The following is a 14,841-nucleotide window of genomic DNA, read 5'->3' on the forward strand; positions in this document are numbered from 1 at the left end:
ACCGGGTTTGTCAGGATCCTCAGGTGAACCCAGTGTACAGGCAAGGTTAAGAACCACTGCTCCATTCCATAGTCCCATAACATCCTTAAGCAAAACATACTCCACTACCTCAGGAAGCCCAGCGTGAATGTTCTTACCTTTATCAAGATCATCACCAATAGAACCAGGGCCTTCACGATAAAAACGCTTTGCAAATTCCTCTATCTGCTGTTTGTAGTTTAATATTTCACCTCGAGTAATCTGCAAAGGGCACGGTTGCATTAATTTATCCCGACGAGCATTTGTCCATATCTTTACTCAGAAAGTAAAAAAATGTAAAAGGTACCTCTGTGAACGTTCTCTTTATGCCCCCAAGAGAATGATCCACATTCACGGACTCATTGAACAGATTTGACCACACGCTTTTAATATTGTCAACCAGTTCTTTCTCTGCATCAGGAGGCTGACAAAGAAACAGGACAAACAATAAATGGCCAGAAATTTGGAACTGAAATTCCAGTCAAAGCTACTGCCTGGGGATTTCCACTTGTGACAACAGCAGGCTCGGTCATTTGAATCCACAAAAAAACTGCTTGAATTAGAAAGATTATATATTTGAGGCACCTGGGTGGCTCAGTCGGTTGAGCACCCGACTTCAGCTCCGGTCATGATCTCACGGTTCGTGAGTTCAAGCCCCGCGTCGGGCTCGCTGCTGTCAGCCTGTCAGCGCAGAGCCCGCTTCAGGTCCTCTGTCCACCTCTCTCTGCCCCTCCCTCGCTTGTGCTCTCCCAAAAATAAATAAATATTTTTTAAAAGAAAGAAAAACTATATATTTATGATGAAAACAAAATCAGGATAAAATCATTTTTAAAAATAAGCAGGTAACACAGATAGAGAGAGAGATACCGTAGACAGATAAGCCCTTCATAAACTAGGACCCAGTTTCAGCTCAACTTAATCCCTAATTAAAATAAGGTTATCTTAGCTTGCTGATGCATCTAGCTGTGCTATCAGAAGCAAAAAGAAATCTCCCCTGATGAAATATAACATCTGGAGCCTCCAACTCTCTCTACAGATTTGTCATGTACAATGTCCAGAACTCAATCAGAAATAACAGGTAGGTAAGGATCAAAATGACTCGAAGGAAACCAAGAGACACACAGACAATATAAGCAGAACCTAATGGAGTTTCAAATAATTTTACTTAATAAAGGAAACAAAAGGGGCGCCCGGGTGGCTCAGTCGGTTAAGCGTCCGACTTCGGCCCAGGTCATGATCTCACGGCTGGTGAGTTTGAGCCCCGCGTCAGGCTCTGTGCCAACAGCTCGGTCTGGAGCCCGCTTCGGATTCTGTGTCTCCCTCTCTCCTGCCCCTCCCTCGCTCATGCCCTGTCTCTGTCTCAAAAATAAATAAAAACATTTAAAAACAATTTTTTAATAAAAAAGTAAAAAACTAAAGGAAACAGACAAAATTGGGAACTTTATCTTAATTCTAAAAGCGTACATTTTGCATACTGTGCAATCTTATGACGAGAGGATCTCTAGCTTTCAGGGCGACTGCTCAGTGAAGGTGTTCAGAGCGGTCAAGGGACATAAAGGCTGCAATACAAGTCTGATGCAAGTGCAGACTTACGACAGCTATTTGCTTCTTCTAGTTTGTTTCTCCAGCTGATTCTTTCTGCGTGAATGTGAGGCACAGTATGCAAAACTTTGTATACAGTTTCAGGGAGAGGCCAGGCCCCCTCAAACTCCTCCAGGGACTTCTAAAGTTCCTTTGAGCCACCCTGAACAACCGTAATAAAGGCAACTGAATTATTACCGCTACCCATCTCTCTTATCATCCTAATCCTCTCCGACTCTCCTCCCTCCCGCTTATTTTGTGAAAGCCCTTTATTAAAGGAAATTAACACCAGAAACGGGGGGGGGGGGGGGATAATTGACATGATCTCCAAAGAAAAATACAGCCTGAGCCATACCAGATCAAGAAATAATCTGTTTTCATTATTCTGAATAACTGTGGGGTTGCTCTACATTTAAATTTTATTACTTAAAGTCATCGTTGAGAGGTATTTCCGAAAAGGGTCTTAGAATTCAACCCAACTGTAAAACTGCTTAAGAAAATCCATGGGGCGCCTGGGTGGCTCAGTCAGTTAAGCGTCTGACTTCGGCCCAGGTCACGATCTCACCACTCGTGGGTTCGGGCCCGGCGTCGGGCTCTCTGCTTTCGGCACGGAACCCGCTTCCAATCCTCTCTCTCTGCCCCTCTCATGCATGTTCTCTCTCTCTCTCTCTCTCTCTCTCAGATAAATACACATGAAAAAAATCCTTTTAAAGAAAGGAAACTGTTCGCTCACAAAGAGATTATACATTGCCATGGTGCGGTATCGCTCCTGGACATCCCTGTATCTCAGTTCCATGACCAAAGATTTACTTCTAATTTCTGCAATCGTGGCAAGGACAAACTTGAGGTCTTCAAGGGTACCGGGGCTCTTCTTCAGGTTTTTGGCCAGGCTCTGCAAAAGAGAGGTCAAAGGACACCAAATAAACCTGGAAAACACAGTCCCCAACGGAGACGTGATTTTCACGAGAAGTAGTGTAATTAACCCCAGCGATACCTCCATCTCTTCATGGAGGTGATAGAGTTCCTCCCTGGCTGACTCATTGAGAAGTTTTCCCAGCGAGGTCACCCAGGACCTGGCGTTTTCCTGCACCGTGCTCGCCAGAGGCCCCAGCTGCAGCCTGATGCAATGCTCGTCCTTAACTAAGGGGTGGCGCATGACTTCTTGGGCAATCTTGGAATAGAACTGCAACTTTTCATCATAGGACACACAAGGAGGTTTCTTGGAGGCGAACTTCTCCATCACGATGGCTTTGTCCAGCTTCCAGAGGGGTCGATACCTCTTCCATTTCTGGAGGTACTTCATAAGACTGATCAGAATCCTGTGGACGTTTTGGGGGATCATGACGGCTTGTTCAATTATCTGGGGGTTCAGGGAGATATCGTCGTAAAAGCTTATTACAACGAGTTCTTCTTCCTCCCCCTTCTGAGGAGGGCATTCTATACAGCTGCCATTCATCCATCGGACAAAATGCTGGTGAAAGAAGAACCAGGGAAAAGGACAGCACTTCAGCATTTGTTCTGCTTCCTGTGCATAAAGTCACGTGACTTCGGGAGCAAGTCTCGCCAGTAACAGAACCTCGTCCAAAAAAGCCGATTTTTGTTAAGGAAGTACCTTTCTGACATTTTATGAAAGGACAGGTAAAAATTCTTTTTTATTTGAAAGAAAGCATTTATGAACATAAAATAATGCGGGGCGCCTGGGTGGCACAGTCGGTTAAGCGTCCGACTTCAGCCAGGTCACGATCTCGCGGTCCGTGAGTTCGAGCCCCGCGTCGGGCTCTGGGCTGACGGCTCAGAGCCTGGAGCCTGTTTCCGATTCTGTGTCTCCCTCTCTCTCTGCCCCTCCCCTGTTCATGCTCTGTCTCTCTCTGTCCCAAAAATAAATAAACGTTGAAAAAAAAAATAACGCAGGCTTCACCAGGAGCCTCAAATCCATCCAGTGAGGGGGGTGTTAAATTGGTATAAAATGTTGTGAATAATAATATGCAGAATGTTGGGGCGCCCGGGTGGCTCAGTCGGTTAACCGTCTGACTTAGGCTCAGGTCATGATCTCACGGTCCCCACATCGAGCCCCCCACGGTGAGTTCGAGCCCCACGTCGGGCTCTGTGCTGACAGCTCGGTGCCTGAAGCCTGCTTCGGATTCTGTGTCTCCCTCTCTCTCTGCCCCTCCCCCGGTCGTGCTCTGTCTCTCTCTCAAAAATAAATAAACATTAAAAAATTTTTTTAATAAAATAAAATTTAAAAATACCCAGAATGTTTCACAGAGAGTCTTTCCTACTTATTTACTCCTTGGAAATTGTTTGTTTCCCTCTCCAAAGACGCAGTTATATAAAAGCTATAACGTAAGAGAATTTACATAACTGAGGTTTTATAAACAACTTTACTTGCACAGATTATAAAATATATGCGATTTATTAATTTCCAAGTACAGTTAAATTAACTTCCCTATCTACATCTATACTCACTTTTATGCTTTAAAAAAATGCCTGAAACATATTTGACTTTCTGAACAAACCAAGTAAAGAGAAAATGTTAGTGTCTTGAGGGGATGTGACATCCCTTATCCATAAAAATGGCCCCATTTTCCCATTGTTGGTGAGACACAAACTATGGGTTATTGGCCAACAGACACTCCTTTGACCCCATTTGCATAGTCGAGAGCCAGCTATGTGCCAGATGCTGTTGGAGGTGCTGGGGATTCAAAGGTGGACAGACACACAAGGTCCGTGTTCCCATCCACCTTGCATTCTAGTGGCACAAGAGAGTCATGGATAGATGAGCGAGGAAATAAGAAAAGGTCAGGTAGCGGTGGGCGATGGGAAGAAGATGGAACGGGTGATAGGATAGAGAACAACGAGGAGGAGCCATCAGGGAAAAGTCTGGGGGCAGAAATTTCCAGGCAGAGGGAAGAGTTCACGTAACCATTTCAAGGAGGAGCAAGTGCTGCTGCTGGAGGCCAGTGGGGCTGAGCGCGGGGGGAGCACGAGATGTAGCAAGTGAGCTCAGGAAGGCAGGCAGGTGCCAGACTGGGAGCACAGTGGGGAGTTCGGCTTATGTCCGAATGCAACGTAAAGTCGTCGGGGGTTTGCACAAGAGATCTGACGTGAAGTGATTCGTATTTTAAAGAGAGAATTCTGACCCCCCCCCCCCCGCCCCGTGGTGGAGGAGGGGGTGTGGAAACGTGCGATCGTCTAGGGGAGGGATGCCGGGACTCAAACAGACCTCCGATGGGCGGGACAGAGGTGGACGAGAGGAAACCCTAGAATCGGGGCCGGCTCCTGGGCTCCCGGCTCGTGCCTCTGGGCTGCTGCGGGCGCCGCTTCCTGCAGTAGGGAAACCGGGGGCAGGGGCAGGGTGCAAGACGGGAAGTCGAGAATTCCACCTCGGACCTGCCAACACCAGGGTCGGAGGGGACACATCGAGGAGGCAAGAGACTTGAAGAGCGGGGCGGGTAGTAGAGAGGTCTGGGCGAGGATGGCATTAAAAGGCACGAGACGGGTGGGGATCACACGGAGAGGAGAAAAGGGAGCCTGGATCGAGCCTTGGGACACCCAGGCTCTCGAGGGCTGGAAGAGGAGCCCAGAGGAGGGCAAGAGTCTGGACAAGAAGCAGAGCGGAGCCCGTGCTCTCCGCGGCCTCCGCGACGTGCTCCCCAAAGCCGGCGGGCCTGGCGGCCGGTGGCCACAAGCCCCGCTGTGGATCCACAGACCCCTCCGCCCTTACCTTGGTGATCTCCACGCAATTTCGGACACAACGGACGCACATTTTGTCGATCTCATTCGCGTTGGGGTGGAGGATGATCTCGGGCGCCGTCAGGATGGTGTCCATTTGGAACAGAGGGACGTTTCCCAGGATTAAAGAATTAAAAGACTGCAAATTCCTAAGAGGGGTTAATAAAAAAAAAAAAAAAAAAAAAAAGACAGACCCAGGACTCACTGGAGTGGAGTATATCCAACACTTGACAGAAACAGCTGGTGTCACAAAAGTCACACGTGAAAACCCTCTGTGTGGAGTAAGACGTTCTGGCGTCATAGCGGGCAATGCGCACTGAGTTTTATTATGTGCCCCCCTTTTGGCCTATACTTATATGTAGTTCATTTCCACTTTGGGGAAGTGAATATCTATTGGTTGAAAGACACCTGAGTAACAGTGATGACTTCCAAAAGCTGTTCCACATGGTTCGGGAAAGATGGTCATAAAACTGGCTTTGGGGGCGCCTGGGTGGCGCAGTCGGTTAAGCGTCCGACTTCAGCCAGGTCACGATCTCGCGGTCCGGGAGTTCAAGCCCCGCGTCGGGCTCTGGGCTGATGGCTCAGAGCCTGGAGCCTGTTTCCGATTCTGTGTCTCCCTCTCTCTCTGCCCCTCCCCTGTTCATGCTCTGTCTCTGTCCCAAAAATAAATAAACGTTGAAAAAAAAAAAAAAAAAAAAAACTGGCTTTGTCTTCTCCCAGAAAGGGCCCCCCTCTTGTGGCTCACTCCTGGTCCTCAGGATTCAGCTAAAACGCGGCCTCAGGGTGGCTTTCTTGAGCACCCCCTTACAACGGCCACTCCGTTTCCTGTCCCAAAACACTGTGCTGCTTTATTTCTTTCACAGAAATCATCTTGGTTATGTCTGGGTTCCTGGTGTTTTGTGTCTCTCCTATGAGGATGGAAAAGATCCAGAAGGAGAGGGGCCCTGTCTGGCCTGGTGCCTGACACACGCAGGATCTAAGAAACCTGTGAGTGAATGAATGAGTGAATGAGTGGATGGATGGATGGATGGACGGATCGACAGACGGATCAAGGGAAAGCACAGCATATTAAAAAAGGAAACACTATAGAAGGTGCCCTATGTAAGAAGCTGCTGCAGAAGTCTAAGAAGCAATAATGAAAAAAAAAAAAAAAAAGAAGATAAATGAAACGTGTAGAAAACAGATTTTTGTAAAGGATCAACTTAGTGAAATTTGTCAAACTGGGTCCAGGAAGCAAGACGACCAAAGGTATTTATTTTATTTATTAACGTCTTGTTCCCAAGTGGACTTCAGCAGCTCACAAGAATGCTTTGACTGTAGTAAGAGACCCTAAACTCAAAGTGGGATAAAATAAAGAGACACGTATCACAGATGTTTAGCAAAGTGATGCTGGACCAGGTTCGCATCCTAGCCGTTCTTCTTACAAGGTGTGTGTGTGACCGAGGCTAAGAAAGTCGCTTAATCTTCCAACACACTGTGTCCGGAAAACGAGGGTGAGATTGTAAAAGGAGTATAACACGAGCCTTCAGAGTAAGCTCTCATACGCGTTAGATTCAAATACATACATATATGCAGAGGGTATGTATAGAGTCTAGAGTCACGAGAACGTAACTGACAATGCAATCGTAAATACTTCTACGTTTGCTGCATTTAGGCTACAAATTCGGTTCTAAGTTTCCTAGCAGTCAAGGAGAAAAGGGAAATCTTTCAAGTCAGCAATCCATAGTATCCACACCGTTTAAACACAAAACAACAAAAAACAAAAGACAAAAAGAAAAATAATACTTTCTCAGGAGGCTAAGCTCAAAAGGGACACTAGAGAAATTTCTTCGGGGGTCCTTCACATAGAAGACATTGAATGTCCTAGGGCGGCTTCCCAGAATGATCCCACGAGGGATAACTTCCTTTTCCGAACGTTGAGGGGCCTGACAAGAAGGTGAGCCAAATTAGAAAGCCATCCTCCCCTCCTGTGAGCAGGAAGCCTCTTTGACCAGAAAGCAGACTTACCGTCCAAATCATTTCTACTCTGCACTTTATGACCCTTCCTTTAACTACTCCCGTGCGTAAACTCCTTTAGTCTATGCACACTGCCTTCACGACAGGAAACGAGGTGGACTTACTTCAGGATGAGCTTTGTCAAGACGTCATAAATTTTATGTTCCCAGTATTCGTAATAGAAGGCCAGTTTGGGAGCCTTGCCTGTGTTGGTGTGGATGACCAGACCCTCGACTTTGGTCAGCAGAGGCCCAATGGCAAGATACCACCTGACCATGTGGTCCGCATCTTTGGCCCTTTCTCGCTCAATGTGCTCAAAGAATTCCTTCACGCCTGAAGAGGAAGACACCGGTTATAGTCCTTCGTGAACACGGGGAGGGATGTTACTCGCAGAGCCATCCAAACGCTAACTGCAGATCTTAAAAATACAAAAGCAGCCTCTAACCTAGACCGCAAGCAGAAAATACGTCAACACCAAAAGTTCACGACACGCCCTAAGAATAAATGACAACACAGGGATGTGCATTGCGTGTGCCAAAGCACACCACGTGCAAAAGGCGGCTTTTATTTTCTCTGGGCGACTTTGCTTTTCTTGAATTGCTTTTAGACTCATCTAAGACCGCTTAAAAGATGTTGCTTGAACAAGTAAACGTGAGCCCATAAAAACACAATCTGTGTTACTGTTATGAAGTTATTGCCAAAGTACTACTGGTCCCCACAGAGTCAGGGATCCGTGAAACTAAGCAAGACATAAAACAGGGCAAAAAGCAAGAATTACTCATGATCCTTTCCAGTAAATGACTAAGACCTATTAGGAATGGTTTTATTCCTAAACAAACGTGGGGGAGGGGTGGGGGGGTGCACGCCTGTGCGCACGCAGCCATGACCAATGGGTTCTTTCATTTAATTTCTTCTGTAATCAGAGAAATAAGAAATCATATCTACCTGGGAGTTCTTCCTCACTTTTAGCTGCTGGATATTTAAAGAGATTTACAGACTCTATTAACGTCAGCCTGGAAGAAATGTCGTCTGAATTCTTATGAATCTGGTGGACAAGGGACTCGAATTTCCCAATGGCCTGTTTGCACCGAGTTATGTAGTCAGCAATACCTTCAGAAGGAGAAAAGAGAGAGAGAGAGAAAAAAAAAAAAGATACTTGGCTTTCAGCTCTTTCTGTCCATACCCTGCCAACCGACATCCAGAATGTTAATATTGGCATCCCTTCCCAGGACAGACCATGTTCATTCCATCCCCTTGAGTATTCGTGGTAGCAAACATCCACATAGCACCCTTAGGGACTAGGACAAGGAGCCCTGTTCTCAGAGTCAACTGAACGATACATTTCTCCTGCTCAGATTTTAGCAAATCATCATCTAAAGCACTGTGAGGAGAAACAGAAGGTCCAGCTCTGTTGTCTTCTCACCGGCATGGCAACCTGAACCTACACTCTACCCTGATCCACGTACATCGCCTTTGGCCTGCTGCTTAGACAAGTAACCAGCAGGAGCGCATGGGGGGGCTCAATCGGCTAAGCTTCCAAACTTCGGCTCAGGTCATGATCTCATGGTTTGTGAGTTCGAGTCCTGCGTCAGGCTCTGTGCTGACAGCTCAGAGCCTAGAGCCCAGAACCTGCTTCGGATTCTGTGTCTCCCTCTCTCTCTCTGCCCCTCCCTCCCCTGCTTGTGCTCATGCTCTCTCACTCTCAAAAAATCAATAAACATTAAAAAAAATTTTTTTTAAAGAAAGAAAAATAACCAGGAATAATATGAATAGTCAACCTGGATTAAACACATGTGATCGGTCACATAGCAGTCTAAGCATATTATTCTGTCATCAATTTTTTACAACAGTCCTGTGAATTGGGTACTAATATTATGCTGAATTTACAGATGAGGATATTGAGTCTCCACAAGGTTGAGTCACGTGGGCGGAGCTGGACTTTTAACCCAGGGGTTTAGCTCCGGAGCCCAAGTCCAAACATACGTGTTTTCCACACAAAGGAGATAGGAAGAAGAGAAGGAAATGACAAGGAAAAGAAGGGAGAAGATTTGAAAATAAGGGAAAGAGAAAGAAGGGGGAAAAAGAAGAGCAAAAATGCCTTTTTAAAAAAGTAAAGGGAACTTCTACTTCCAGGAAGAGGGAAGAGATGTGTTTTTCCTTATTCCTCCTGCTAATCACAGTTAAGAACCCTGCACATTATCTATCAAACAAACATAAGACTCTATAAAGTGGAGAGAAGCCAACTGGCTGGGACCTTGGGTCCCCACTCGGGGACCCAAGGGTTCACAGTGATGAATTTCCTGGGTTCTTTTTCCTTCTGTATCTCAGATGCGGAGCTGAAGAAGCTGGCAACCATAAATGCCAAAGTCCAAAAAGAAGCCTGCTCTCTTTAGCCACAGGACCAGGAAAGGGACATCCTGGCAAGACAGAAAATTTTACAGTCACTGCTCTACTCCAAACTCCATAGACAAAACCATGACCTCACTCAAACTCATTCCAGTAAGAGCCAGCTGGAAAGCCTAGATTTCCACCTTCATAAAACTGTGATGAGGCACCCCAATGTCTCTGCTCCTCATGCCTGTCATGATCTCATCAGAGAAGGCCATGGAGGCAGACAGAATTATGTTAAAAAATTAATTGTATTTCTATCGACTAGTGGCAAACATGCGGACACCAAAATTAAAAACACAGTATCATTTACAACCATTCAACAAAAAATTAAATACTTCAGCATAAATCTAACAAAACACGTACAAAACTTGTATGTTGAAAATGACACAGTGCTAATGAAAGAAATCAGGGGCATCTGGGTGGCTCAGTCAGTTGAGCATCCAACCTCAGTTCAGGTCATGATCTCATGGTTCCTGGGTTCGAGCCCCACATTGGGCTCTGTGCTGACATCTTGGAGCCTGGAGCCTGCTTCAGATTCTGTCTCCCTTTCTCTCTGCCCCTCCCCTGCTTGCATATTCTCTCTCTCTCTCTCTCAAAAGTAAATAAACATTAAAAACATGTTTTAAAATTAAAAAAAAGAAATCAAAGATCTAAATAAATGGAAAGATATACCATGTTCATGGATCACAAAGCTCAACCCAGTACAGATATCAATTTTCCCCAAACTGATATACTGAGTTAACACAATTCCCATCAAAATCCCAGCAAGCATTTTTTGGTAGATACAGACAAGATTATTCTAAAATTTATATGGAAAAACAAAGAAACTGGAACAGCCAAAACAATTTGCTTAAGAGAAAAAATGGGTAGAATCAGGCTACCTACCCAATTTCAAGACTTGGCATATAGCTACAGACACATAGATAAACAGAACACAAAACCCAGAAACAGACCCATACAAATATGACCAACTGGTGTTTTACAAAGGTGCAAATGCAACTTAATGGGAAAAAGTCACCCTTTTCAACAAATGATGCTGAAGCAATTGGATAGCCATGGTCAAGGAGGAGGAGGAGAAATTAGCCTCACCTTAAGCTTCACACTTTGTACAAAAAAAAAATCAAGATTGATCACAGACTTACCTATAAAATATAAAATTATAACATACTTGGGGAAAAAAAAGGAGAAAATCTTTGGGATGTCAGTCTAGGCAAAAAGAGTCCTTAGACTTGACACCAAAAGCATGATCCATAAAAGGAAAACTTGATAAATTGGGGTTCTCAAAATTTTAAACTTTTGCTCTGCAAAAGATGCTGTTAGGAGAATGAAAACACAAGCTACAGACTGGGAGACAATATCTGCAAACCACATATCCCACAAAAGGCTAGTATCTAAACCATATAAAGAACTCTCAAAGTAAAAAAGCAAACAATATAATTAGAAGATGGGCAAAAACACAGACATCTCACCAAAAAAGACATACAGATGGCAAAGAAGCACACGAAACGATTCTCAGCATCATTCCCCAATATAGAAATGCAAATCAAAGCCACAACGAGATCATCACAGAGCTACATGATGGCTACAATTTTTTAAAAATAGTGATAATACCAAAATACTGGCCAACATCCAGAAAAAGTGGAACATACATTGCAGGTGGAAATATAAAATGGCACAGCCAGCTCCACGGCAATTAATTAAAAAAAAAAAAAAAAGACTAAATATGCGAGTAGTATGGGACCCAGAAACTGCACTCCTGAGCACTTATCCCAGTGAAATGAAACTCACGTTCACATAAAACCCCACACGCAAATGGCTTTATGGCACAAACGTCTACTCATCATAGCCAAACCTGGAAGCAACCCAGATATCCTTCAACAGGTGAATGGCTAACCTAACTGTGCACATTGAAACCATGAGATTTTAGCACCGAGGAACACACTACCGATATGTGCAACGTCCTGGACGACCCTCCAGAGAATCAGGCTAAGGTGGAAAAGTCAACCCAAAAGGGCATATATGATTTCCTTTATAGAGCGCTCTTGAAATGACGAAATTATAGAAATGGAGAATGGATTCGCGATTGCACAGGTTGAGGCTAGGAATGGGAGTGAGGTGAGTAGGACTTTAAAAGGGCAACATGTGGGGTCCCTGGGTGGCTCAGTCAGTTGAGCGTCCGACTTCAGCTTGGGTCATGATCTCGCGCTCCGTGAGTTCGAGCCCTGCGTCGGGCTCTGTGCTGACAGCTTGGTGCCTGGAGCCTGCTTTGAATTCTGTGTCTCCCTCTCTCTCTGCCCCTCTCCCACTTATGCTCTCTCTCGCTCTCTCTGTCAAAATAAATAAACATTAAAAAAAAAATTTTTTTTTTAAAGGGCAACATGTGGAGCACCTGGGTGGCTCAGTTGGTTGAGCGTCCGACTTTGGCTCAGGTCATGATCTCACAGTTTGTGAATTCCAGCCCCACATCGGCCTCTGTGCCGACAGCTCAAAGCCCGGAACCTGCTTCAGATTCTGTGTCTCCCTCTCTCTGCCTGCCTCTTTCTCTCTCTTAAAAATAAACAAACATTAAAAAATTTTTTAAAATAGGGGCACCTGGGTGGCTCAGTCAGTGAAGCGTCTGACTTTGGCTCAGGTCATGATCTCACAGCTCACGGGTTCGTGCCCCGCGTCAGGCTCTGTGCTGACAGCTCAGAGCCTGGAGTCTGCTTCGGATTCTGTGTCTCCCTCTCTCTCTGCACCCCCGCCCCCTGCTCACACTCTGTCTCTCTCCCTCTCTCAAAAATAAACATTTAAAAAAATTTAATTTTTTTAAAATAAATATAAATAAAAGGGCAACATGAGTTATCGCTGCGGCATGGAAATGCTCTGTGCCTCAACTGTCAACGCATCTGAGTTGTGAGTTGTACTACAGTTTTGCAAGAAATTACTGCCAGGGCACTGGGTAAAGGGTAAACAGGACCTCTCTGTATTAATTCTTACAACTGGGTGTGAATCTATAAATTATCTCAAAATTAAAATTTTTAATATTAGAAAACAATAGAAAAATATTAGGAAAAACAGTAAAGGCTGCTTTATTTTTGGAGGAGAAAGCACTGGGTCAGCAGAGTATCCAAATCTTGTCTTCAGTCCCCACAAAAGCCTTGAGATGAATTCAAAGTTCCACCAAATATAAATGATTAATATTCAAAACCTGGGTGTTGACCGTGTCTATAGACATGCAAAGATTATAATTCAACTAAAATAACCTACAAGCATATATTTTTTGCATTCCAAAGTCTAAAAGGCAATGAATAGGAGGATGAATTATGTTACCTAGTGAGTTCCAGTTTAACCTCTTATATCCAGACCTAAACACTCTTATCAACTCCTGGGAATGATCGTCGAGAAGCAGAGCCTCTGCCTCATTTAACTTTCCTACGAGCATGTGATAATGATCCAGCATACGCTGTATTCCGTCTGTGTACCTGTGCGTTACAGGAAAGTCATTGACATGAGGACACACAACAGAGCTCGTAAACAGCTTACCCTTTATCTAGGTTACCAAAGACCTTTCACCAGCCTAAAACTTTGAAAGATTTGCAGAAATTTAAAACAATGCCAACCTTCCCACTAACTTCCTTTTCTGGAAAATATCGGTATACTTCTCATTTGGAAGTGTTTGTTTGTTTTTAACACATAACAGGTTTGTTATTGTTACTTTCAGGTGAATGGATAGATACACAGTTCATACATTGCTTCGTTTTAATTTCCAGCACGGTAAATACCGATAGCTATAAAATGCAGACAAATGAAAGCAGGAGGGGGTGGGGTTCTCAATAATTTGTAACGGAATGGAATAGAAAGGGGTCCTGAGATCAAAAAGTTCCCTGTTGATTTAAGAGACAAATCTTTTTACCTAAGAAATTTGTCCTCCTGGAGAGCAACATTTCTTGCTAACTCGGGGACAGGGAATCCTAACTGTTCCAAGTACTTTGCTTCATTAATAATCTCCCTGAGAGCAGGTGAAAAATTTATTACAAACACGGTCCCCTTCTCGGAGTTCGCAGCCTCATCAGCAGCGGCAGAAGTCTGTGGAAGAGACATTTCACAAGCATGGCAAGGACGGTCCAAGAAACGGTCCAAGAAGCGGTCCAGATGACCCAAGTTCAACGTAAATTTGCAGACGATCAGCGTAGGGCCCTTGATGCCCTGATAGACCGAGAGGCTGGCTGGAGCTAGCTAAAACACGTATTTTGTTCAGTGAACGGGGTTTAAAGAATTCGACTTAGCCACCCACGTCCAAAAAGTGGTCAATCGCACGCAAATCCGGAATTCTGGCTTCCCTGGAAAAACCAGGAACGCTGACAAGCAGAGACCGGGATTGAGCAGGAGCTGCCCCTTTTGACGGGACCCAAGCCGTCTCCAGTCTGGCCCTCTGCACTCATTTCGGAACCTACTTCAGGATTTCAGAGGCCACACACCTAGAGATGCTGTGCGCGGGTCTCTCCTCCCTCACGGCTAGTATTTCTTTACGGAGCATCTGCTGGGCAGCAGGCTCCAGCTAAAGCACCGTACATAAGGGTGAATCGTGCAAAATGGTGTTTTTTCCATAGCTCAACTGTCAGCCATTTCACACCCGGTTCAGCTAATACTTTGTGTGTTGATGTCATCTGATGCAACTCATTTTACAAATGGGGAAACTGAGGCTTGGTGTGAAGCCGCTCGCCCACAGAGTCAGCAGGGCTGCCGGATTCAGGCGCATTTCCTAACCATGACCTTATGCTGCCTCCGGCTCCTCCCTCTCTGCCCCTGTCCTCTCCTCCCCGGACAACCTTGGCCCTTCTCTGTCTTCCACTTGGAAATACCTATCAACGGCAAACCGTGCCGACAAACCAGACCTCCAGAAAATTGCAGATGCCATCACCTAACCTGACCGCCACGATCTGGACAAGGATCTGGAAGTACGTACCTTAGTAAGCAGACTCTTCTTCATAAGATTCGGCAGGGCCTGTTCCGTTACCTCTTTCCACAGCTCATACTTTCTGTCTTCATAGTCTTTCATTGTCCAACCCACCTCCAAGTACTTCTGTCTCACCTGTCAAAGAACTCAGCAATCGTCAGTTTGTCCTCAGAAATCTAACACCT

At 45.1% G+C, this 14,841-nt stretch overlaps 1 protein-coding gene across 3 annotated transcripts in view; it reads right to left on the minus strand.

The window, feature by feature from the left end:
* DNAH10 (dynein axonemal heavy chain 10) overlaps positions 1-14,841 on the minus strand; it is a 145,649-nt gene that overhangs the window by 87,276 nt on the left and 43,532 nt on the right. For 2 of the 3 annotated variants that reach the window (XM_023241314.2, XM_045041189.1), the window contains exons 14-23: positions 14,666-14,791; positions 13,613-13,785; positions 13,030-13,181; positions 8,272-8,436; positions 7,452-7,659; positions 5,324-5,480; positions 2,594-3,070; positions 2,333-2,491; positions 326-442; positions 138-240 (exon numbers count right to left, since the gene is read on the minus strand). In XM_023241314.2, coding sequence (XP_023097082.2) covers positions 138-240; positions 326-442; positions 2,333-2,491; positions 2,594-3,070; positions 5,324-5,480; positions 7,452-7,659; positions 8,272-8,436; positions 13,030-13,181; positions 13,613-13,785; positions 14,666-14,791 — 1,837 coding nt within the window. Of the gene's footprint in view, positions 1-137; positions 241-325; positions 443-2,332; positions 2,492-2,593; positions 3,071-5,323; positions 5,481-7,451; positions 7,660-8,271; positions 8,437-13,029; positions 13,182-13,612; positions 13,786-14,665; positions 14,792-14,841 lie in introns of those variants that run through there. The other variant, XM_045041190.1, reaches the window with a different exon arrangement.

This window comes from Felis catus, chromosome D3, assembly GCF_018350175.1.
Source record: "Felis catus isolate Fca126 chromosome D3, F.catus_Fca126_mat1.0, whole genome shotgun sequence".
Taxonomy (NCBI): Eukaryota; Metazoa; Chordata; class Mammalia; order Carnivora; family Felidae; genus Felis; species Felis catus.